General features: G+C 44.1%; 1 protein-coding gene across 1 annotated transcript; it reads left to right on the plus strand.

The window, feature by feature from the left end:
- On the plus strand, positions 1–26,536 carry LOC309569024 (SCO-spondin-like; the record flags this gene model as incomplete). The annotated part of the gene is made up of 13 exons (XM_082274785.1): positions 1–36; positions 646–789; positions 2,021–2,081; positions 4,153–4,185; positions 5,961–6,168; positions 11,397–11,455; positions 14,012–14,044; positions 16,236–16,430; positions 16,518–16,712; positions 20,089–20,283; positions 22,158–22,346; positions 25,979–26,185; positions 26,278–26,536. 13 exons carry the CDS (start codon positions 1–3, stop codon positions 26,475–26,477), a joined length of 1,755 nt encoding a protein of 584 aa, XP_082130911.1. The 3' UTR covers positions 26,478–26,536.
- Between the last annotated feature and the right edge of the window lie 312 nt (positions 26,537–26,848).

Below are 26,848 nucleotides of genomic sequence, written 5' to 3' on the forward strand. Positions count from 1 at the left end.
ATGGACATAATGCAAGAGATAATCATAAAAGAGATGGTCAGAGATTGCAGATATGATACAAGAGGTGGTCAGAGATTGCGGGCATGATACAAGAGATGGTCACAGGCTATAGATGGGATACAAGAGATGGTCAGAGACTGCAGACATGATACAAGAGATTGTCAGAGATTACAGACATGATACACAGGAGATTTTCAGAGACTGCAGACATGATACAAGAGATGGTCACAGACTATGGACATAATACAAGAGATGGTCTGAGATTGTGGCCGCATGAGACTCCCAGGCTGCAGGATGGGCACCAGGAGCCTAGGCAAAGTCATTGATTGGAGCTCAGGGCAGCTTTTAATGATAAAAGGTGGAATTTTTTTAAAATGTAATCCTGCTGCAGCACATTTATTCCCGGAGATTTATAAAGCTGGGATAGAATGGAGGATGACGGCAGAAGATCAGCTGAATTCCCGAGGGCACACTTTGGATTAGTAAAAGGACAAGGAAGAGCCCAATTAAATGGCACTGTGACGCCATAGCGTGCCAACCTACTAATTATAAAGCTGAGTGTTCGGTGTCCTGGGCATCCTCGTCAGCATTGTATATCTATAGCTCTGATGACAATGTAATATTATGTATGAGTTACAATAATAGGAATCCCAAATATACAAGAACTGGGAGCTAATTACTGTGCTGCACCCATCTCCTGTGTGGTCACATCTCCACCCCTCATCCTATATAAACCTGAACCCGGCCATACCTGCTACAGGACCCGCCGACTACTTCTACACCACACAGGTCAGTATCACATGCAGATATTCTGGCATTTTTTCTAACTCCTTACCAAAGACTTCACTCATTAACTTATTATTCATGATATATATTCATTTAATTCAATGTGATTTTACAGATTTTTTTGTACCTTAATATGAGTTTTTTAAGCTTTAACAAGTCGTGCATGTTTTGCATTGGCAAAAGTTGCTTTCAATATTTATAAATGTGCAGATTTTTTTTTTTACATATTATTATTATTATTATACAGGATTTATATAGCGCCAACAGTTTGCACAGCACATATCCCCTGGTGATCCTGCCATAGGGTCCTTCTCCAGGTATTTCTTGCTATAGGGTGACGATGCTTAGTCCCAGGCTTCCAGTTGTGCTGCTGCTTTGTACCCCTGTCACTTGGGCTTCTGATGGAGACTACAAGTGCAAATTCATTTTGTTTAATTCAACTGTGTGAATGAAGAAAATATTGCATTATGGCCACTAGATGGCGATGACTATGATAAGAAGTAAGAATGTTTCTTAGCCCCATCTGAAGACTATTATTCCGTATTTTCCATATTCACATATTTGAATTGCAGGGCCACTAGAAATAAGGTGATAAAAATATTTAAGTGCCATCTAGTGGCCATAATGGAATTACATTCAGATATTGGGTAATTTTTCTAACTCCTACAGATAGAATGATTCATTCATTTATCAATTTATTAATAATTCTTCTATTAATAAAGTATTCTAAATCTGAGTCTAGATTTCAGAGATATATTACAGCTTTGTGCTATGTACCCTGTGCCTAAAGTGATTATCACAATATTTTTTTATTTTTTGTTTTAACACATTAATGTCATTGCAAAAGCAATTTTAAATTATTTTCTAAATCTGCAATTTTTTTATTAAAATAATCCCCCCAGGGATCCTGTAAAGAAGGTCCTTGTTCAGACACCTGTATACAGTGACAACACTCTGTATATACTTGTCGCTTCACTGAGCCCCTGTGTTGTCACTCTGTCACATAAACCTCTGATGGAGATGACAAGTGGACATTTTTATCATACATTATGCTGGCAGGGTTCACTGCTGTCACCATCAGAAAATCCATCCTAGCCATGCAGCCATCACCGGAGTGCATGTGAACAGGAAGTGGCTGTAAAGCTACTGAAGGGGGATCAGCAGTACTGAGCTGTAACTAAGGATGAAAAAAAGCTTTGTTTTATTTAAAACAAAAATTTGATCTTTGTTTCAGGAAACTGATAAAGTCTTGGTAATCATGGGGCCATCCTCTGCATTCCTGCTGGCGCTTATTGGTGAGTAGAAATCATGTACTGTATAATGTCTACATTGATTTACATTGGAGTCAGAAGGGAAGTTTCAGTATATCCTCACCCTGAGATCCAAGATGGCGGCAGTCATCCATGGTTAATCATGTAATGGCACAATATTCCTCATTGTATGATCAAGGTTATCTATGATGTTGTAGTCTTTGGACCAGGGGCCCCAAACTTAATCAAAGGGCAACTTCACTGTTTGGGGGCTGGACTGTGGTCAGTTGGAGTAAAAGGAAAGTAGGAGAAAAAATTACCATGTGCCAGAATGGTGGCCCCCAGCATTGGATGAAACAACCTGCCAGCATTGGGGTCAGTGGGTATAGTAACCTCCCCAGCATTGCGGTCAGTGGGTTTGATAACCACTCAGCATTGGGATCAGTGGGTGTAAATACCTTCCCCAACATTGGGGTCAGTGGGTGTAAATACCCTCCCCAACATTGCGGTCAGTGGGTGTAAATACCCTCCCCAACATTGGGGTCAGTAAGTATAATAATCCCACATCACTGAGGTCAGTGGGTGTAAATACCCTCCCCAACATTGGGGTCAGTGGGTGTAAATACCTTCCCCAACATTGCGTTCAGGGGGTGTAAATACCCTCCCCAACATTGGGGTCAGTGAGTATAATAACCCCAAATCACTGAGGTCAATGGGAGTAAATACTTTCCACAACATTGGGGTCAGTGGGTGTAAAAACCCTCCCCAAAATTGAGGTCAGTGGGTGTATTAACCGCACAGCACTGAGCTCAGTGGAAGTAATAACCTTTCCCACCACTAGGGTCAGTGGGAGTATTAACCCTCCCCAACATTCGGGTCAGTGAAAGTAAAAAAGGACCCCTTCCCCCAATATTGAGACTAATGGAGTACTAAGAGACCCTCTCTGAAATTTGGATCAGTAAGAGCAATATTAGACCACTACCCTGGCAAAGGGTCAGTGGGAGTAAAAAAGCCCCCATCCCCTTCCCCCGACATTGAAGTCAGGGGGAGTGATAAAAGTTCCCCTCCCCTGGCATTGTGGTCAGTGGGTGTAATAATCCCCCAGTATTGGGGTCAGTGGTGTGATAATCCCCCAGCATTGGGGTCAGTGGGTGTGATAATCCCCCAGTATTGGGGTCAGTGGTGTGATAATCCCCCAGCATTGGGGTCAGTGGGTGTGATAATCCCCCAGAATTGGGGTCAGTGGGTGTAATAATCCCCCAGTATTGGGGTCAGTGGGTGTAATAATCCCCCAGCATTGGGGTCAGTGGGTGTAATATTCCCCCAGCATTGGGGTCAGTGGGTGTAATATTCCCCCAGCATTGAGGTCAGTGGGTGTAATAATCCCCCAGCATTGGGGTCAGTGGGTGTAATATTCCCCCAGCATTGAGGTCAGTGGGTGTAATAATCCCCCAGCATTGGGGGTCAGTGGGTGTAATAATCCCCCAGCATTGAGGTCAGTGGGTGTAATAATCCCCCAGCATTGGGGTCAGTGGGTGTAATAATCCCCCAGCATTGGGGGTCAGTGGGTGTAATAATCCCCCAGCATTGGGGTCAGTGGGTGTAATAATCCCCCAGCATTGGGGGTCAGTGGGTGTAATAATCCCCCAGCATTGAGGTCAGTGGGTGTAATAATCCACCAGCATTGGGGTCAGTGGGTGTAATAATCCCCCAGCATTTGGGTCAGTGCAAGGAATAATAGAACCCCTCCTAAAATTGAAGTCAACGGGAGTGCTAAAAGACCCCTTTCCCCTGGCATTGGGGTCAGGGGGTGTAATTAAATACCTCCCTCCCCCTTCATTGGGGTCAGGGGGAGCAGATAATCTCCTCCCCATCCCCTGACATTGGAGTACATAAAAGATGACCCCTATGTTGCCACCTAGGATCTTAATGGAACAAAAATTGAACCTTAGAGGGGTTTAATCTTCCCTTTCTCCATATAAAATAATAATAATAAAAAGTGTGTTTTAGCTTTAGATTTACTTGAAGTTGTTTTAAATTTATTTTCTTTTAACATTTTACAGTTAAAAAAATGTATTAAAATATTCATTTATTAATAATCACTTTTTAATTCCAGGTGCCTCCTTCATACTAATCCATGCTGGACCAGGTATGTAAAAAAAATGAAATCCCTCTACAGGAGGGGGTGAGGGTGTAACCCGGGGGGGGGGGGGTGATCATACCATGGGGCAGACTGGGCAGCTGTACAAGGGCCCTCTGTGACCCGCAGTTAAATGAGGGGGCCCACATACTGGCCTGGTACAGGGGCCCCTTGATGTCTGCCACTGTGTTTAACGTTAATGAAATACCAGCCAGGGCCACATAAGCTCACAAAGAAGAAAGGGAATGTCGTGGTAGAGGTCCAGCCACTGACATTTACCAAAATTCACCTGTTTTTACCAAAATTTGAAATATTATTTTGTGAAAGCTTGGTGCTCTAGGTCAAATAATATACATTCATACAGAGTGAATTAGGAAAATACCACATTTTGGGCCATTAGATGGAGCTACCAATCAACGAAAATAAATATTTCCCCCCATCTAGTGACCATAATGTGGTATTTTCCTGGTTCACTTAGCCCCATCTAGTGATGATAATGTGGTATTTTCCTGGTTCACTCAGCCCCATCTAGTGATCATAATGCAGTGTTTTCCTGGTTCACTTAGCCCCATCTAGTGGCCATAATGCAGTGTTTTCCTGGTTCACTCAGCCCCATCTAGTGACCATAATGTGGTATTTTCCTGGTTCACTCAGCCCCATCTAGTTACCATAATGTGGTATTTTCCTGGTTCACTTAGCCCCATCTAGTGGCCATAATGCAGTGTTTTCCTGGTTCACTCAGCCCCATCTAGTAACCATAATGCAGTGTTTTCCTGGTTCACTCAGCCCCATCTAGTGACCTTAATGTGGTATTTTCCTGGTTCACTCAGCCCCATCTAGTGGCCATAATGTGGTATTTTCCTGGTTCACTCAGCCCCATCTAGTGACCATAATGTGGTATTTTCCTGGTTCACTCAGCCCCATCTAGTGGCTATAATGTGCTATTTTCCTGGTTCACTCAGCCCCATCTAGTGACCATATTGTGGTATTTTCACTCAGCCCCATCTAGTGGCCATAATGTGGCATTTTTATTCCTGATTCACTCTTCTTTATGAATGGATAACATTTAACCTAGAGAATAAATAGCCTAATACCATTTAATTTTGGTTAGTGAAAAAGTGGTGTGGGGTCCCCCCAAAATCCATACCAGACATAAAAGGGCCTGGTTTGGAACCTGGGGGGGGGGGGACCCCCATGTTGTTTTTTTTCCCATTTTGGCGTGGAGTTCCCCTTCAAGATCCTTAGAGCGCAAGTCGCCCCACAAGTTGGATCCATCCTGATCCGACTTGTGATGTGACTTCCATTCAAATCAATGGGCTCCCATAGGGAACCATTGATTTTCACATAAAAAAAAAAACATATAACGTGGCTTAACGCTGTATAAGCAACGTTAAGCAACGTTATTCAGCCTTTAGCAGCGTCAGACGTTTTCACAGCTCTGATGCTGGTCCTCAGAACGCTACTTTTACGGAAGTTGTACACTTTTCTTTGTATAACGTTTTACTTAAACCAACAAAGAAATATTGAAAGTAAAATAAATAAACTAGTCTATATACAATTTATGGGTAAAACAATCTCCCTGACTGGTTCATCCCTAACCGGGTTACTGCCATCTAGAGGAATTTCCTGGGTAGGGCGGCCTGGGGAGCCAAAGCAAAATGAATGAGTTTTGAAAAAAATCCCAATGGACAGGAATGCTGTTCTGTTTGGAGGTGTATGTTGTATTGCCAAATGCAGCTTTCTCTTGCAAGTATATAACAACATTTTCTTTGCTTGCTTTGCAGTTTCAGACACTTACTCAAAATGCCCAGAAAATCAAGAATACAGATCCTGTGGGACTGCCTGCCCAGCAAACTGCAGCAATCCTGTCCCCCCTCGGTTATGTACTAAGCAGTGTGTGAAGGGATGTTTCTGCAAGAAGGGCTACCTGGCTGATGGAATGGGAGGCTGCGTCAAAGAAGAGGAATGTAGAGCCTGTACAGGGAACAAAGCGTACACTGGCTGCGGGAGCGCCTGTCCTGATACCTGCAGCAACTATAAAAAAGAACGCGCGTGCACCATGCAATGTATCAGAGGTTGTTTCTGTAAACCCGGATTTGTGTTACTGGGTGACGATGATAAGACCCGCTGCGTCCTTCCCAGGGACTGCCCCCCTGTTAAAAAACCATGAAGCTTAAGCCTTATCCAGGATTACAGGGTGCTAATATAAAGACGCTGGTACTTATACTGTGTGTGTATATATATATATACACAGTATATACAGTGTCATTATTTGTAACAAAAATATGCAAATAAAAACATTTATTCAATTAAAAATGTGTGTGTGTGTATATGTGTGTATATATACTAGTGATCCACCAATATCGTTTTTTTAATGCCGATACCAAAACCGATATTTTGGTCATCGGATATCGATATCGGCCGATATTTTCGGACATGCAAAAAAAAAATGTTTTTTTATTTTACTTTTTTCCCAAGGTACTCCTTGTGGAGGGTTCTGGGGGTCTAAAAGACCCCAAACCCCTCCTTGGCACTGAAAAGCATTCAACGGCGAGTTTGACTGTTTTGAATGCTGTCAGTTTTTTTAATATGGCGATCACATCACTTCCGGGATTTTTACATGGAGACCCTATCAGAGCCGAAAGTGGCTTTGATCGGGTCTTCTCTTTGGCGGCGGTGGAGGTAGGATGCCCGGGACTTCCGGTTGGATGGGAGACCCGGGCGAGCCACAAAAGGCAGTGGGAGGGGGGGGACGTCCCCTCCCGCTCCTTGTAATGACAGCTGAGTGGCTTCTCAGCCGCATCGGTTGTCATTACAAGACAGCCGACCGTCGGCTATGGACGCCGGTACCGGGGTGATGCCTCTAGCTGCAGGGATCACTTCGGTACAAGAACTTTCCCGAAATATCGACAATATCGGTAACCTCAGGGGCCAATTCCAATATATCGGGGAAAGTGCAGATCACTGGAAGTTCAACATGGCACCTCATGGCAAAGAACTCTCTGAGGATCTGAAAAAAAGAATTGTTGCTCTACATAAAGATGGCCTAGGCTATAACAAGATTACGTGGCGGTAGCTCTCTCCCTTCTCCCCTCATTGTTTAAGGACTCCTTTACGTTAAGGGTGGTGGGGGTATCCCTAACTCCTTTCATCAACAGCTTCAGGACAATGGGATGATTAGACCGTGCCCCTTGGCAACTAAATAATAGAACTGCAGCCAAAAGACCGGAAAAACCAATCAACGTTAATTGGGTAAGTGAAAGGCTGCTAACCATGAGAGCTAATTGCAACATGGGCTTCTGGCAAGAATCTTTTTTCACACATGGAAGAAAGAAGAGTGAACCCCACATGAAAAAGAGAAAGAAAAGCAGAAACAAACAAACAAAAAAAAAAACCAGTAAAATAATAAAAAACAATCCAAAAAGAATTTCTTTCTCTTTATTTCTTGTCTTTTTCTTTCTTCTTTTTGGATTGTTTTTTTATTATTTTACTGTTTTTTTTTTGTTTCTGCTTTTCTTTCTCTTTTTCATGTGGGGTTCACTCTTCTTTCTTCCATGTGTGAAAAAAGATTCTTGCCAGAAGCCCATGTTGCAATTAGCTCTCATGGTTAGCAGCCTTTCACTTACCCAATTAACGTTGATTGGTTTTTCCGGTCTTTTGGCTGCAGTTTAATTATTTAGTTGGCATCTCCACATGTATCCACACGGTTATGACTAAGCGAACATAGTTTTGTGAAACGCGTCAACTGTTTTTTACCTTCCTGTCACTGGTTTGTCGTTTTGGATTTTATGGATTTTCAATAAATGGTTTTTATCATCTACTATCACTCTCAAGTTGGTGTGCGGTTGCCTTCTTCTTAACCGGTTGCCGACCGCCGCAAGTATATATACTGCGGCGGTCAGCCCCAGCCAGGCAAAGTGACGTACCCGTACGTCACTAGCCTGTCACTGGCTTGTGAGCCAATAACGGGCAAGCGCGCGCCCGCCCCGGCTCGTTCCCTAACAAGTCAGTGCGTGTGACCGGGGGACCCGATGTCCGCTGGTCACTCGCGATCGTTCGCCGGGAAGGGAGAAAGGCAGGCGGCTAATGTAAACAAGCCGCCTGTCATTCTCCCCTGTGTAAAAATGGAGATCAGACGGTTCTACTATGTAGGACCGTTGATCTCTGTTTTTACACTAGTAGCCATGTCCAATCACAGTTAGAAACACGCCCCTAGGACACACTTAACCCCTCCCTCTCCAATACAGTTAACCCCTTCCCTGCCAGTGTCATTTTTGCAGTAACAGTGCATATGTATAGCACTGATTACTGTAGTAATGTCACTGGTACCCCCAAAAGTGTCAAAAATGTCAGTCAAGGGTCCGATCTGTGCTTCGCAATGTCGCAGTCCCGCAAAAAAAAAAATCGCAGATCGCCGCCATTACTTGTTAAAAAAAAAAACACCAAAAATGACAAAAATCTTTCCCTTTGATAGTAAACGCAATAACTTTTGCGCAAACATATCAAAATACGCTTTTTGCGTTTTATTTTTACCAAACATATGTAGCATAAAACAAATAGGCCGAAAATGTTAAAAAATTCAGATTTTTAAATTTTTTGGGGGAATTTCATTTAAAAAAATGTGAAAAATATTGTTATTTTTGCAAAATTGACGCTCTTTTTTTGTTTATAGCGCATGATCAAAAAATCACACAGGTGATCAAATACCACCAAAAGAAAGCTCTGTTTGTGGGAAAAAAAGGACGCCAAATTCGTTTAGGTACAGCGTCACACGACCGCGCAATTGTCTGTTATAATCACGCAGTAAAAAATCGCAAAAAAAACCCTGGTCAGGAAGGGGGTAAAATCTTCCGGGGCTTAAGTAGTTAATTACACCACTCCAGCAGTGTCCTGCTCTCCTCAGCGACACTCACAGCCTCTCAGGGCGTCTCTCCGCTCGGCCGACCACCGAGATCCTCACACACACCGCTCACGCTGACTCCGGTGTCTGTCCGCTAGGCCTCTGGCCTATCCTTCTGCATTCTGCAGCAGCTCTATTCCTCCTCACAGCCCGCTGTCCTCGAGGCAAGAGAGCGAGAGTTGGTCCCGCCCCCTTTATAAAGACACTCCCAACAGGCTCCGCGAGTCCCACTGCTCCCTGGGAGAAGAGTCCAATCACACAGGCAATCCATAGTCCTTGCTCCTCCCAGAACTACATCTCCCATAGTTCAACAAGTCAGTACTTTGTAGAAACTTTAGCAACAGAACAGTCTGAACAACACTAGCCTTGCAACCAGGCTACATCAACATTACTAGTAATTACTAAAAATAAATAAATAAAAATGACATAAATCTTTCCCCTAGTTTGTAGACGCGATAACTTTTGATGCAAACCAATCAATATAAGCCTATTGCGATTTTTTTTCTTACCAAAAATATGTAGCAGAATCATAGGCGTGCGCAGGGGGTGTGCCAGGTGTGCCTGGGCACACCCTAATAACCCTTTGCGGCGCAGATTCCCCCTGCTGATATTTCACCAAAGCCCCCCAATGGGGCTCCTATTAAAAAATAAAAAACTACTAACACTGTCCACTGCCCTGCTGATACCAGCCTCTGCCCTACTGACAAGTCCACTGCCCTACTGACACCAACCTCTGCCCTACTGACAAGTCCACTGCCCTACTGACACCAACCTCTGCCCTACTGACAAGTCCACTGCCCTACTAACACCATCCATGTTTTAATACATTTGGAGTGCACACCTATGAGCAGAATACAAATTGGCCTAAAAGGATGAACATTTTTGATTTTTAATTTTGTTGGTGGTGGAATGTTATATAGCAGAATGTGAAAAAATATATATATATATATATTTTTTTTTCAGAATTGTCGCTCTTTTTTTGTTTATAGCGCAAAAAATAAAAATTACACAGGTGATCAAATACCACCAAAAGAAAGCTCTGTTTGTGGGAAAAAAAGGACATCAATTTTATTTGGGTACAGCATCGCACGACCGTGCAAATTTCCGTAAAAGTAACGCAGTGCCGAATTGCAAAAAATGGCCTGGTCATTAGGGGGTAAATCCTTCCGGTCCAGAACTGGTTAATACAAGCACAAAGAGGAGCCCAAATAAATGACATTGAGACATCATAGCCTGCAACCTACTAATTATAGAGCTGAGTGTTCGGTGCTCTGGGCTTCTCATTGGCACTTCATGCAAATCCCACAAGCAGAGAGCTGGGAACTAATTAATGTGACGCACCCATCTCCTATATAATCACACCTCCACCCCTCATCCTATAGAATCCTCCTGAACCCGGCCATACCTGATACAGGACTTGCTGACTGCTACTACACCACACAGGTTAGTGGTGTGTCTATAGACAGGCCCTCATTTTTTTTTAACTCCTTATCAAAGACTTCACTCATCAATTTATTATTCCTGAGATCTAATAATCTAAATGTTTTTTGCAGCTTTCTTTATATCATAATTTTTTTTTTTTTTTGTTAAAAGTATGTTTTGCAATGGCAAAAGTCCCTTTTACCATCTCTAAATCTGCAGAATTTATTACAATTATCCCTGTTGTTGGCCTTGTTCCCCTGTTATGGGGGTGACAACACTCTGCCCCTGTCTCCCAGTTGTGCTCCTGTGTTGTCATATGGACTTCTGATAGAGTAGAAGTGGCTGTTACTACAAACCTTACACGGGCAAGGTCCACTGCTGTCCTCATCAGGAAACTGGCCCTGTGAAATACCATGTGGCCATTGTTGGGGTGCATGTAGGCAGGAAGTGGTTGCAAAGGGGCTGCTGGGGATGAGTGACACTGTAATGTAGCACAGGGTGAAAAAGAGGTAAAGGTGGGTGCGTATGAAGTATATCTAAGGCAAAAAAAAAAAAAAAAAATATATATATATATATAATATAAAAAAAAACACAAATTACATGTCATTTATGTGTATTTTATTATTAATTATATATTAGTTTTTTTTTTATATTTTATTTTTTGAGGAAATTTTTTTTATATATATAGCTGCCTACTGGGAAGAAAATAAATAAAAAAAAAAATAAAACACAAAAATATATATATATTTTTGTGTTTTATTTTTTTTTTATTTATTTTCTTCCCAGTAGGCAGCTATTATAGCCCCAGTTTGTTTTGCAGAGCATAATTACAATCCTGTTGTATACTATTTGCATGTCTGGGTCTCATCTGTGCTCATCCTTTCTCTTTTTGTTTCAGGAAATTGATAGTTTTGGTAATCATGGGGCCATCCTCTGGATTCCTGCTGGTACTAATTGGTGAGTAGAAGTGATTTATAAAGTCTGATTTTATAGTGAAGTCGGCTCAGTATATCCTCTGCCTGAGATCCAAGGTGTCATCAATCACCCATCATTAATAATCATGATCTATTGCACAATGCTCCACTGTGTGATCAGGATTATCTGTCATGGTGAAGTCTCTGCTTTAGACCAGGGACCCCCAAACTTAAACAAAGGGCTATTTCACTGTCTAGCAAACCCTATGGGGGGTTTGGATTGTGGTCGGGTGGGGGGGAGATGCCAGAGCATAAGAAGTTAGTTGCAGTAAAAATGATCACCTCCGAGGTCCATATGGTGCCCCAGCATTGCTGTCAGTGGAAAAGATGAGTTTACCCCCCCCCCCCCTATCATTGTCAGTGAGAGTGATATAACTTCCCCCAAGCTTTGGTAGTCGGTTTAGATTGTATAAAATAACCCCCCCCCCATTTTACAAAAAAAAAAAATTGGGCTAACTTTACTGTCTAGAGGTGTGGGGTTTTTCTTTTGCAAATACTGTGTGACATTGCAATGACCGCCATTTTATTCCCTATCCATCTCCTGGATGGGGTTTCCATCCGTCTGGATTTCACAGACCGGATCAGATGCGGGTGTCAGCGGACATGTTTCCGCTGCCCCATAGGGATGCATGGAGGATCTGGTTTTTCGTGTGGAAGGACCCTAAGGGCTCTTTCACACGGTCCGCCTCCGTAGGCGGATCCGTGCTGCTCAGCGGGGATCAATCCGCCGATCCCCACTGAGCCGGCGGATGACCGCTCCGTCTCCGCTTGCAGTGCGGAGAGGGAGGTGTCACAGCCCCCGCTGCTCTCTATGGGGAATCGGATGAGAGCGGACCGCCTGTCCGCTCTACTCCGATTCCCCAGGACGGATGTAAAATAGGGTTTCCGTCCGTCCGGATTTCACGGACAGGATCGGATGCGGGTGTCAGCGGACATGTCTCCGCTGCCCCATAGGGATGAATGGGGCATCTGATCAGATCCGCCAAAAAAACTGACAGGTGGATCTGATCGGAACACCCGTGTGAAAGAGCCCTTAGGCTCCATCCACACCAGGGTGGTTTTTTTTTTTTTTTTTTGGGCAGGCATTGACATCTAACAAATGCTTGTAATCTGTCAAAAAAAAAAAAGAAGCTTGTGAATTTTTTTTTTGCGCCTCAGGTGTTTTGCTTCGGGTGAAAAAACGCTTAGATATGAACAGGGGCCATTGAAATGAATGGGATTTTGCTTGTTGGGCGTTTTGAGACTTCAGAGATGAGCGTTTCTATGATCAGAAAAATTCTGAGATGTGAACTGGGACTTTGTCTTGAAGTGGTTAAACAGCCCTTATTTACAGGCCAAAGTTAATTCCTTTTGATCTAAAAATGATCTAATACATTATAAAATGTGTTTCGTTATCTCCCAGCGCCTAGCAATGTTGATCAATTTGGCAGGGGCATTTTTTTTTTTTTTCTTTTTTTTAGTTCTACTTTATGGCAACCCTTTGTGTCGGAAATAATTGGGGGCATAATATTTTTTTTTCCTGTTAATGATTTTTGATATGATCTAAATAAAATGGGGGGGGGGGGGGGGTTTAACCACTTCAGCCCCGAGGGTTTTGCCCTCCTATATGACCAGGCCATTTTTTGCAATCCGGCACTGCGTTTATTTAACTTGCAGTTGTGCGATGCTGTACCCAAATAAAATTGATGCCTCCCCCCCCCCCCCCACAAATAGAGCTTTCTTTGTGCGCTATAAACAAACTATTTTCACTTTCTGTTATAAAACCCATCCTATAGAAACATGTAAAAAAAAATCAAATGCATCAATTTAGGCCAATAAGTATTTTGCTACATGGTTATTTTGCTACATGGTTTTTGGTGTATGTATAATATATAAAAAAAAATAAATCCCAATAGGTGTATATTGATTGGTTTGCACAAGTTATCACGTCTACAAAATGTGATTTTTTTTTTTTTTTTTTTTTTTTTTTTGGGACTGATATTGCGGTAGACAACTCTTGACACTTTATAGCAAGCCGTAACGCCAATACAGTGACCAGTGCTAAACAAAAAAATGCACTGTACTAATGACCCTGGCAAAGAGGTTAACTCCAGGGGCAATCAAAGGGTTAAATGTGTTCCCTGGGAGTGATTACTAACTGTGTGGGGGATGGTTGCACTGTAGGAAGACAGATCTGTGTTACTGCTTAGCAGACACACAAGATCTCCATCTTCCATACTTGCAGACCGCTGTTCTGCCTCTCTCCAACGATCGCTGGGTTTCTGGCAGACATCGGTTCCACCAGACCTGCTGATTGGCTCCTGCTGTGATTGGACAGCCGGCGGCGCTTGCCCCAGAGCCCTTGTAAGTAAATGATTTAGCAAATAAGCGCTGCGCTGCCCTGCTGCAGTAAATATACGTGGGGCGGTCCATAAATGGTTAAAATAGAGCTTTGAAAAACCCCCTTAAAAAAAACTATACATTTTTATTTATGTATGTCTCAATATATTTGAATATTGATTTTATTTAATATTGGTTAATTACCTTTTTTCTTTTCCAGGCATTTCCTTCATACTAACACATGCTGTACCAGGTGTGTATAAAAATGATATCCCTTGTAGAAGGGGACGATGGTGTAACCCAAGGGGGAGGTTGGTAGGGCATACCATGGGGCATAACATTTATGCAGCTGTACAAGGGGTCCCCTGTGACTTTGGGAGGCCCCTTCATAGTAGATGTGCAACAAAAGAACCTCCTGGCTGAACTATTCAGTTGATAAGGACAACTCCCTCTTGGCCTCACCAGGTTATTTGTGGAAGCTGACCTACTGCCACTTGTATGGAAGAATTGAAGTCCCCTTGCTCTCTAGCAGCAGACTTGATGCAAACTACTTTAACTTCAGGACACTCTCTAGCATCACCTTGACTGACACCCTTCCACTGAAGGGATGGCCCTCACAAAACGGGCACCATGACAAAGATCTGTACTCACTGTAGGCACAATCTGCTCATTTCCAGTGTCTCCCTTCCCGTCCGCTCTGCAGGACATCTGGGTTCAGCTTCTCTACTAGTCGACCACCCAAGGCCACAAGGCAGCTTCTACAGAGGGGCAGCCCCCCTCCCTCTGGGACCCTGCTCTCCAGCTAAAGACCCTGAGCACATGTGGCCTTGGCATTTATACAGTCACCCAGAATGCACTAAAGCATTTTTCTCTGCCAATCATCAGGGCTGTAACAATGCCTGTGCCTTCACTTGTCAGGTCTCCTCCCAATGTCCAATATGCCTCTTTTGGACCAGTGTGAAACATTCAAACAAGCTGAGCTGCACCATCAGCAGACCCTACCAATGGATCCTACTCTCTGGTAGGCAGAGAACAATATAAATTTACCTGGCATTCTCTCTGGTAAGCCGAATGACCCAAAAAACTATACTCTCCAAGCAGCTACCTAGGAAAGTGCTACGTGTGTTTATTATTTTGCATTTCACATGCATGTCTTCCGCGTTCCAACAACTTTAACGGTGCCATGTAGATGAGTTCTGAGTCTGCCTTTGTCCGTTTCTTTTCCTTGGATGCAGCAGGTCGTACTGAGATCGAATCACATTGTAGGAAAAGCAAGTCATTTGCAATATCTGCTGTTTGGTGGCCAAATGCATGTTTCATTGAGCTAAAACTCATTCTTTCGTAAGACGCAATACTTGTGCAGAGGACTGTGATTACTACACACAGTACAAAGAACTCTCTCCTATGTATACTGACGGCTACGGGAATTTCCTAGGGAAGGCATATATATATATATATATATATATATATATATTACCAAAAGTATTGGGACGCCTGCCTTTACACGCAAATTTTAACGTTTTATGGCATCCCAGTCTTAGTCTGTAGGGTTCAATATTGAATTGGCCCACCCTTTGCACCTATAACAGCTTCAACTCTTCTGGAAGGCTGTCCGCCAGGTTTAGGAGTGTATATGGGAGTATTTGACCATTCTTCCAGAAGTGCAATTGTGAGGCGAGGCACTGATGGATGAGAAGGCCTTGCTCACAGTCTGCACTCTAATTCATCCAAAAAAGTGTTCTATTGGGTTGAGGTCAGCACTCTCTGCAGGCCAGTCAAGTTCCTTCACACCAACTCGCTCATCCGTGTCTTTATGGACTTTAATTTGTGAACTGGTCCAAATCATTTGGTGGAGGGACGATTATGGTGTGGGTTTGGCTTGACCCCTTTGGTTCAAGTGAAGGGAACTCTTAAGGTGTCAGCATACCAAGACCATTTCATGGTCCCAACTTTGTGGGAACAGTTTAGGGATGGTCCCCTCCTGTTCCAACATGACTGCACGCCAGTGCACAAAGCAAGCTCCTTAAAGACATAGATTAGTGAGTTTGGGGTGGAGGAACTCGACTGTCCTGCACAGTCCTGACCTCAGCCCAATAGAACATCTTTGGGATGAATTCAAGAGCAGACTGTGAGCCAGGCCTTTTCGTCCCAACATCAATTTCTCTGACCTCACAAATTCGCTTCAGGAAGAATGGTCAAACCTTCCCATAGACACTCTTAAACCTTGTGGACAGCCTTCCCAGAAGAGTTGAAGCTGGTATAGCTGCAAAAGGGTGGGCCAACTCAATATTGAACCCTACGGACTAAGACAGGTGTGCCATTAAATGTTCATGTGTGTAAAGGCAGGCGTCCCAATAACTTTTGGTAATATAGTGTATGCCTATTTGCAAAGTTTATCTTGCTGGTCAAAAATCTCATGATTAATACTTGTTTGACATTTTCAGTTCCTAACAGTGAGTGCCCACCAGATCAAGTATATAAGGAGTGTGGAAGTGCCTGTGACTCTCCATGTGGCGAAAGGGACCCAGATGTTATGTGCACCGACCAGTGTATCCCTGGCTGTTTCTGTAAACCTGGATTCATGTTTCTGGAAGGGAGTAATGAGACCAAATGTGTCCCCTGCTACCCAATTCTTACAGGTTAAAGTGCTCCTCTATATGTATGTCTATTTGCAAGTTTATCTTGCTGGTCTTAAAATATAATTTTAATACTTATGACATTTTCAGTTCCTGACACCGAGTGCCCACCAGATCAAGTATATAGTGAGTGTGGAAGTGCCTGTGACTCTCCATGTGGCGAAAGGAACCCAGACATTATGTGCACCCAGCAGTGTATCCCTGGCTGTTTCTGTAAACCTGGATTCGCGTTTCTGGAAGGGAGTAATGAGACCAAATGTGTCCCCTGCAACCCAACCCTTACAGGTTAAAGTGCTATCTTCTCTATCTCGTCTATCTACTACCTGCTTGTATAACAGTGAAATGGTAAATTTGCTGTCCTCTCAAAATAACACAGCCATTTTATGGCTAAACCACTGGCAATAAGTGAGTACACCCCTAATTGGGAAAAGTCCAAATTTGGGCCCAAGTGTCAAAATTTTGTGTGGCCACCATTATTTTTTCAGCACTGCCTTAACCCTCTTGGGCATGGGAGTTCACCAGAGCTTCACAGGTTGCCACTGGAGTCCTCTTCCACTCCTCCATGACGACATCACAGAGCTGTTGGATGTTAGAGACCTTGCGTTCCTCCACCTTCTATTTGAGGATGTCCCACAGATGCTCAATAGGGTTTAGGTCTGGAGATTTGCTTGGTTAGTCCATCACCTTTGCCTTTAGCTTATTTAGCAAGGCAGTGGTCATCTTGGAGGTGTGTTCTGGTGTCGTTATGTTGGAATACTGCCCTACAGCCCAGGGGATCATGTTCTGCTTCAGTATGTCACAGTACATGTTGGCATTTATGGTTGCCTCAATGAACTGTAGCTCCACAGTCAGTGGCGGAGCTAGAGGGTTAGCTGGGGTGGCAATTGACACCCCAGAAAAAGTCCCTGCCACCCCGATCCTGGACAGGTGCATGGCTGGCAGCGGAGGAATCACAGGCAGTGGTGGGATCAGCCGGTTCGCAGAACCAGCTGATCCCTCTAAGCTGGCGGCCAGGGTCAGGGAGCAGCAGAGCAGTGCGTCCCGAGGCCGAGCCCGCCCATTCTGTGACAATAGCGAATGAAACTTCGCTATTGTCACATGGATCCTCCTCCGGCCAATCAGGGAGCTGGTCCTCCCGCTTCCTGATTGGCCGAATGGCAAACGCCGTGCCATTGGTCGAGGAGGCGCCGGCGGGAGGACTGAGAAGATGCAGGGAGCCGTGGACCGATGAGAAGCTGCTGTGATGACTGTCCATCCGTGAGGTAAGTAAGCCGGTCTCACGGGGGGGGGGGGGGGGGACGCTGGCAATCTGCAATGATTGCGGGCAAATGCTGTGGCACTCTGCAATAATCATTGGGGGCATTGCTGTCTCACTCTGCAATAATCATTGGGGGCATTGCTGTCTCACTCTGCAATAATAATTGGGGGCATTGCTGTGTCACTCTGCAATAATAATTGGGGGCATTGCTGTGTCACTCTGCAATAATAATTGGGGGCATTGCTGTGTCACTCTGCAATAATAATTGGGGGCATTGCTGTGTCACTCTGCAATAATAATTGGGGGCATTGCTGTGGCACTCTGCAATAATAATTGGGGGCATTACTGTGGCACTCTGCAATAATAATTGGGGGCATTGCTGTGTCACTCTGCAATAATCATTGGGGGCATTGCTGTCTCACTCTGCAATAATAATTGGGGGCATTACTGTGGCACTCTGCAATAATCATTGGGGGCAAGGTTGTGGCACTCTGCAATAATCATTGGGGGCATTGCTGTGGCACTCTGCAATAATCATTGGGGGCATTACTGTGGCACTCTGCAATAATAATTGGGGGCATTGCTGTGTCACTCTGCAATAATAATTGGGGGCATTACTGTGGCACTCTGCAATAATCATTGGGGACATTGCTGTCTCACTCTGCAATAATCATTGGGGGCATTACTGTGGCACTCTGCAATAATCATTGGGGGCAAGGCTGTGGCACTCTGCAATAATCATTGGGGGCATTGCTGTGGCACTCTGCAATAATCATTGGGGGCAAACCTGTATCCTGTCTGTATCCTCTGATCACCACCACCTGTATCCTGTCTTTACTAGTAATGGCAGCGATTATTAGAGGGACTGCGACATTGCGGTGGACGAATCTGACAATAAATTACACTTTGTATATTGACCCCCAAAATAATACCTAGCCACCCCTGTTTTAAAAGTCTAGCTCCGCCACTGTCCACAGTGCTGGCAGCACTCATGCAGCCCCAGACCATGACACTCCCACCACCATGCTTGACTGTGTAGGCAAGACACACTTGTCTTTGTACTCCTCACCTGGTTGCCGCACCACATGCTTCAAATACATTTTATCTTGGTCTCACCAGACCCCAGGACATGGTTCCAGTAATCCATGTCCTTAGTCTGCTTGTCTTCAGCAAACTGTTTGTGGGTTTTCTTGTGCATCTTTAGAAGAAGCTTCCTTCTGGAATGACAGCCATGCAGACCAAATTGATGTAGCGTATGGTTGGAGCACTGACAGGCTGACCCCCCCCCCCCCCCCAAATCTCTTAGACATCTGCAGCAATGATGGCAGCTCTCATGCGTCTGTCCCAAAGGTAACCTGGATATGATGAGCACGTGCACTTAACTCCTTTAGTCGACCATGGTGAGTCCTGTTCTTAGTGGAACCTGTCCTGTTAAACCGCTGTATGGCCTTGGCCACCATGCTGCAGCTCAGTTTCAGGGGCTTGGCAATCTTCTTATAGCCTAGGCCAGTGATGGCAAACCTTGGCACCCCAGATGTTTTAGATCAACATTTCTCATGATTCTCATAAGCTCTGCAGAGTAGTTGAGCATCATGGGAAATGTAGTTCAAAAACATCTGGGGTGCCAAGGTTTGCCATCACTGGACTAGGCTATCTTTATGTAGAGCAACCCTTTTTTTTTTTTTTTTTTTTTTAATAGTTCTTTGCTATGAGGTGCCATGTTGAACTTCCAGTGACCAGTGTGAGAGCGATAACCCTGAGACCCTGTGACACGAAGTCCCATGATACTGAGGGGGAAAAGGTTAATTGGGCCCAATTTGGACATGTTTACTTTGGGGTTTTCTCGCTTTTGTTGCCAGCGGTTTAGACATTAATGGCTGTGAGTTATTTTGAGGGGACAGCAAATTTACACTGTTATAAAAGTTGTACACTCACTACTTTACATTGTAGCAAAGTGTCCCTCCTTCAGTGTTGTCACATGAAAAGATAGATTATATTAACACAAATGTGAGGGGTGTACTCACTTTTGTGAGATACTGTATGTCTATTTGCAAAGTTATCTTTCTGGTCCAATATATCATACACAATATATATAATTTTTGTTTTTTGAAATTTTATAGTTCCTGAGTGCCCACCAGATCAAGTATATAAGGAGTGTGGAAGTGCCTGTGACTCTCCATGTGGCGGAAGGGACCCAGATGTGATTTGCACCCAGCAGTGTATCACTGGCTGTTTCTGTAAGCCTGGATTCAAGTTTCTGGAAGGGAGTAATGAGACCCAATGTGTCCCCTGCAACCCAACCCTTACAGGTTAAAGTGCTCCTCCTATATGTATGTCTATTTGCAAAGTTTATCTTGCTGGTCCACAATATCATCAATTTTTTGTTTTGTTTCAATTGTTCAGTTCCTGACACTGAGTGCCCACCAGATCAAGTATACAAGGAGTGTGGAAGTGCCTGTGACTCTCCATGTGGCGAAAGGAACCCAGACCTGGAGTGCACCCAGCAGTGTATCCCTGGCTGTTTCTGTAAACCTGGATCCATGTTTCTGGAAGGGAGTAATAAGACCCAATGTGTCCCCTGCAACCCAACCCTTACAGGTTAAAGTGCTCTTCTATATCTATATATATATATATATATATAATATATATATATATATATATATATATATATATATATATATATATATATATATATATATATATATATATATATATATATATTATCTCACAAAAGTAAGTACACATTTTTGTAAAATATCTTCTTTTCATGTGATGTGACAACACTGAAGAACTGACTTTTGCTACAATGTAAAGTAGTGATTGTACACTACAGCTTGTATAACCGTGAAATAGTAAATTTGCTGTCCCCTCAAAATAACTCCACACAGCCATTTTATGGCTAAACCGCTGGCAATAAGGGAGTACACCCCTAATTGGAAATGTCCAAATTTGGGCACAAGTGTCAAAATTTTGTGTGGCCACAATTTTGTCAGCACTGCCTTAACCCTCTTGGGAATGGAGTTCACCAGAGCTTCCCAGGTTGCCACTGCAGTCCTTTTTCCACACCTCCATGACATCATGGAGCTGGTGGATGTTAGACCTTGCACTCCACCACCTTTGTTTGAGGATGCTCAATAGGGTTCAGGTCTGGAGACATGCTTGGTTAGTCCATCACCTTTTGCCTTTGGCTTATTTAGCAAGGCAGTGGTCATCTTGGAGGTGTGTTCTGGTGTCATATTGGAATACTGCCCTGCAGCCCAGTCTCTGAAGGGAGGGGATCATGCTCTGCTTCAGTATGTCACAGTACATGTTGGCATTTATGGTTCCCTCTATGAACTGTAGCTCCCCAGTGCCGGCAGCCCCAGACCATGACACTCCCACCACCATGCTTGACTGTGTAGGCAAGACACGCTTGTCTTTGTACTTCTCACCTGGTTGCTGCCACACACTCTTGACACCATCTGAACCAAATAAGTTTATCTTGGTCTCATCAGACCACAGGAGATGGTTCCAGTAATCCATGTCCTTAGTCTGCTTGTCTTCAGCAAACTGTTTGCAGGCTTTCTTGTGCATCATCTTTAGAAGAGGCTTCCCTCTGGGACAACAGGCATGCAGACCAATTTGATGTGGCGTATGGTCTGAGCACTGACAGGCTGACCCCCCCCCCCCCCCCCCATCTCTTGAACCTCTGCAGCAATGCTGGCAGCACTCGTGCGTCTATGTCCCAAAGGCAACCTCTAGATATGACGATGTGCACTCAACTCCTTTAGTCGACCATGGTGAGCCCTGTTCTTAGTGGAACCTGTCCTGTTAACCGCTGTATGGCCTTGGCCACCGTGCTGCAGCTCAATTTCAGGGGCTTGGCAATCTTATAGCCTAGGCCAGTGATGGCAAACCTTGGCACCCCAGATGTTTTAGAACTACATTTCTCATACACTCTGCAGAGTAGTTGAGCATCATGGGGAAATGTAGTTCCAAAACATCTTGGGTGCCAAGGTTCGCCATCACTGGCCTAGGCTATCTTTTATGTAGAGCAACTTTTTTTTTTTTTTTTTCTTCTTCAAAAGAGTTCTTTGCCATGAGGTGCCATGTTGAACTTCCAGTGACCAGTGTGAGAGCGATAACACTAAAGAGTCCCATGATACTGAGGGAAAATGGCTAATTGGGCCCAATTTGGACATGTTTACTTAGGGGTGTTTATCACTTTTGTTGCCAGCGGTTTAGACATTAATGGCTGTGTGAGTTACTTTGAGGGGACAGCAAATTTACACTGTTATACAATCTGTACACTCACTCCTTTACATTGTAGCAAAGTGTCATTTTTTCAGTGTTGTCACATGAAAAGAGATTATATTAACAAAAATGTTGACAGGTGTACTCCCTTTTGTGGGATACTGTATGTCTATTTGCAAAGTTTATCTTTCTGGTCCAATAGCATACACAAAATATAACTTATTTTTTGAAATGTATAGTTCCTGAGTGCCCACCAGATCAAGTGTATAAGGAGTGTGGAAGTGCCTGTGACTCTCCATGTGGTGAAAGGGACCCAGACCTGGAGTGCACCCAGCAGTGTATCACTGGCTGTTTCTGTAAGCCTGGATTCAAGTTTCTGGAAGGGAGTAATAAGACCCAATGTGTCCCCTGCAACCCAACCCTTACAGGTTAAAGTGCTCCTCTATATGTATGTCTATTTGCAAAGTTTATCTTGCTGGTCCAAAATATCATCAATATCATCAATAATATTTCTTTTTTGTTTAAATTGTTCAGTTCCTGAGTGCCCACCAGATCAAGTATATGAGTGTAGAAGTACCTGTGACTCTCCATGTGGCGAAAGGAATCCAGGCATTCTGTGCACCGACAAGTGTATCCCTGGCTGTTTCTGTAAACATGGATCCACGTTTCTGGAAGGTAGCAATGAGACCAAATATGTCCCCTGCAACCCAACCCTTACAGGTTAAAGTGCTCATCTATCTACTACAGCTTGTATAACAGTGAAATGGTAAATTTGCTGTCCCCTCAAAATAACTCCACACAGCCATTTTATGGCTAAACCACTGGCAATAAGTGAGTACACCCCTAATTGGAAATGTCCAAATTGGGCCCAAAGTGTCAAATTTGTGTGGCCACCATTATTTTTTCGGCACTGCCTTAACCCTCTAGGGTATGGAGTTCACCAGAGCTTCACAGGTTGCCACTGCAGTCCTCTTCCACTCCTCCATGATGACATCACAGAGCTGGTGAATGTTAGACCTTGCACTCCTCCACCTTTCGTTTGAGGATGCCCCACAGATGCTCAATAGGGTTCAAATCTGGAGACTTGCTTGGTTAGTCCATCACCTTTTACCTACAGCTTTAGCAAGGCAGTGGTTATCTTGGAGGCATGTTCTGGTGTCGTTATGTTTGAATACTGCCCAGTCTCCGAAGGGAGGGGATCATGCTCTGCTTCAGTATGTCACAGTACATGTTGGCATTCATGGTTCTCTATGAACTGTAGCTCCCCAGTGCCGGCAGCCCCAGACCATGACACTCCCACCACCATGCTTGACTGTAGGCAACACCCTTGTCTTTGTACTCCTCACCTGGTTGCTGCCACACACGCCTGACACCATCTGACACCAAATAAGTTTATCTTGGTCTCATCAGAGCACAGGACATGGTTCCAGTAATCCATGTCCTTAGTCTGCTTGTCTTCAGCAAACTGTTTGCAGGCTTTCTTGTGCATCTTTTAGAAGAGGCTTCCCTCTTGGACGACAGCCATGCAGACCAATTTGATGTAGCGTATGGTCTGAGCACTGACAGGCTGACCCCCCCCCCCCATCTCTTGAACCTCTGCCGCAATGCTGGCAGAACTCATGCCTCTATGTCCCAAAGGCAACCTCTGGATATGATGATGAGCATGTGCACTTGACTCCTTTAGTCGACCATGGTGAGTCCTGTTCTTAGTGGAACCTGTCCTGTTAAACGCTGTATGGCCTTGGCCACCATGCTGCAGCTCAGTTTCAGGGGCTTGGCAATCTTGTAGCCTTGGCACCCCAGATGTTTTGGAACTACATTTCCCATGATGCTCAACTACTCAACAAAACATCTGGGGGTGCCAAGGTTTGCCATCACTGGCCTAGGCTCCTAGGCTATCTTTAACCACTTGCCGACCGCCGCAAGTACATATACTGCGGCGGTCAGCCCCTCACAGGCAAAGTGACGTGTATATATATACGTCACTAGCCTGTGAGGCTCTGGGGAGCGAGCGCGTGCCGCCGGAGGCGCGGTCCCGCCCGTGTGACCAGCGGACCCGATGTCCGCCGGTCCCTCGGCAATCGTCGGAGAGGGAGAAAGGCAGGCGGCTAGTGTAAACAAGCCGCCTGTCATTCTCCCCTGTGTAGAAACAGTGATCATACGGTTCTACTATGTAGGACCGTTGATCACTGTTCTACACCTCAAGCCACCGCCAATCAGTTAGAATCACGCCCCTAGGGACACGCACCACTCCTCCCTCTCAAATAAAGTTAACCCCTTCCCTGCCAGTGTAATCTTACAGTAACAGTGCATATGTATAGCACTGATTACTGTAGAAATGTCACTGGTAACCCCAAAAGTGTCAAATGTCAGTCAAGGGTCCGATCTGTCCGCCGCAATGTCGCAGTACCACAAAAAAATCGCAGATCGCCATTACGCGTTAAAAAAAACAACAAATGACAAATCTTTCCCTTTGTTAGTAAACTCAATAACTTTTGCGCAAACCAATCAAAGTACGCTTTTTGAGATTTTTCAAACATATGTAGCATAAAACAAATTGCCCGAAAATGTTAAATTTTGATTTTCACTTTTTTTTGGGGGGGGGGGAAATTTCATATAAATAAAAAAAAAAAATGTGAAAAATATTATTTTTTGCAAAATTGACGCTTTCTTGTTTATAGCGCATGATCAAAAAATCGCACAGGTGATCAAATACCACCAAAAGAAAGCTCTGTTTGTGGGAAAAAAGGACGTCAAATTAGTTTAGTTTAGGTACAGCGTTGCATGACCGCGCAATTGTCCATTAAAGTCACGCAGTGTCGAATCGCAAAATGCCCCCTGGACAGGAAGGGGGTAAAATCTTCCGGGGCTTAAGTGGTTAAGTAGAGCAACCTTTTTTTGAAGAAGAAAAGAGTTCTTTGCCATGAGGTGCCATGTTGAACTTCCAGCGACCAGTGCGAGTGATAACACTGAGACCTTGTAACACTAAAGCCCCGTACACACGTACCGATCGTCGGCGAACGATCGGCCGTCTTTTGTCCAGGGCTGTCGGTGTCTGTTGAAAAGTGCAAAAGACAGCACAAGAATTTTGTCCGCCGACTGCAGAAGTGATGTCATGTAATGTTTAACTTTCCCTGTATTTTTTCTTTTCTGAGCATGCCCAGTATTGCAAATCTGCGGTCTGTCGGCCGAAATCTGTACTGACTGGCGAACAATCGGCCGCTCTGGTGTCGGCATACAAAAATTTTAATGCTTGCATGGCTTGCATGACAGATTCTTGTCGGCAGAATGTGCGCTGACTGCTGTCGGAGGCATCATACTAACAAGCCTACAATCGGCAGATCAGTTGTCGGCCGACGCTTTTCGGCCGACGATCGGTACGTGTGTACGGGCCTTAGGAGTCCCATGATACTGAGGGGAAAATGGCTAATTAGCCCAATTTGGACATTGCCACTTAGGGGTGTACTCACTTTTGTTGCCAGCGGTTTACACATTAATGGCTGTGTTGAGTTATTTTGAGGGGACAGCAAATTTACACTGTTATACAAGCTGTACACTCACTACTTTACATTGTAGCAAAGTGTCATTTCTTCAGTGTTGTCACATGAAAAGATAGATTATATTAACACAAATGTGAGGGGTGTACTCACTTTTGTCTAGTTGCAAGTTTTTTTTTTTTTATCTTTCTGGTCCAAAATATCATACACAAAATATATAATTTTTATTTTTTAAAATTTTATAGTTCTTGAGTGCCCACCACCAGATCACGTATATGAGGAGTGTGGAAGTGCCTGTGACTCTCCATGTGGTGAAAGTGACCCAGACCCGGAGTGCACCGACCAGTGTATCACTGGCTGTTTCTGTAAGCGAGGATTCACGTTTCTGGAAGGGAGTAATGAGACCCAATGTGTCCCCTGCAACCCAACCCTTACAGGTTAAAGTGCTCTCCTGTATGCATGTCTCTTTTGCTCCTCTATATGTATGTCTTTATTTGCAAAAGTTTTTTATCTTGCTGGTCCACAATATCATCAATTTTATTTTTTTGTTTTAAAATGTTCAGTTCCTGACACTGAGTGCCCACCAGATCAAGTATATGTGGCGTGTGGAAGTGCCTGTGACTCTCCATGTGGCGAAAGGGACCCACACCTGTTCTGCTCCGACCAGTGTATCACTGGCTGTTTCTGTAAGCCTGGATTTACGTTTCGGGAAACGTTTCTGGAAGGGAGTAATGAGACCCAATGTGTCCCCTGCAACCCAACCCTTACAGGTTAAAGTGCTCTCCTATATGTATGTCTATTTGAAAAGTTATCTTGCTGGTCCACAATATCATCAATAATTTGTTTTGTTTAAATTGTTCAGTTCCTGACGCTGAGTGCCCACCAGATCAAGTATATAATGAGTGTGGAAGTGCCTGTGACTCTCCATGTGGTGAAAGGGACCCAGACCGGATTTGCACCCAGCAGTGTATCACTGGCTGTTTCTGTAAACCTGGATTCACATTTCTGGAAGGGAGTGATAAGACCCAATGTGTCCCCTGCAACCCAATCCTTACAGGCTAAAGTGCTCCTCTATATGTATGTCTATTTGCAAAGTTTATCTTGCTGGTCCAAAATATCATCATTAAATACTTTATCTAGAATTGTTTGCAATTTTCAGTTTCTGACAGTGACTGAGTGAATATATTATAAATGTGGAAGTCCTGTTCCATGATATGTGCCATAAGGGCACCACACCAGGCGTGCATCGATATGTGTATGATTGGCTGTTTCTGTAAAGCCTGGATTAGTGTTTCTAGAGGGGAGTAACAAAACCAAATGTGTCCCCTGCAAATAAAGCCTTCCAGTGCTGACCCTCCCTCTGGGAACCTGCTATGGAGAAGATTATAGGAAGCTAAAATAAAGACAAACTTGTAGTAGTTGCAATAATGTGT

The sequence above is a fragment of the Pelophylax lessonae genome (genome assembly GCF_965119305.1).
Source record: "Pelophylax lessonae genome assembly, chromosome: 12".
NCBI classification, from domain to species: domain Eukaryota; kingdom Metazoa; phylum Chordata; class Amphibia; order Anura; family Ranidae; genus Pelophylax; species Pelophylax lessonae.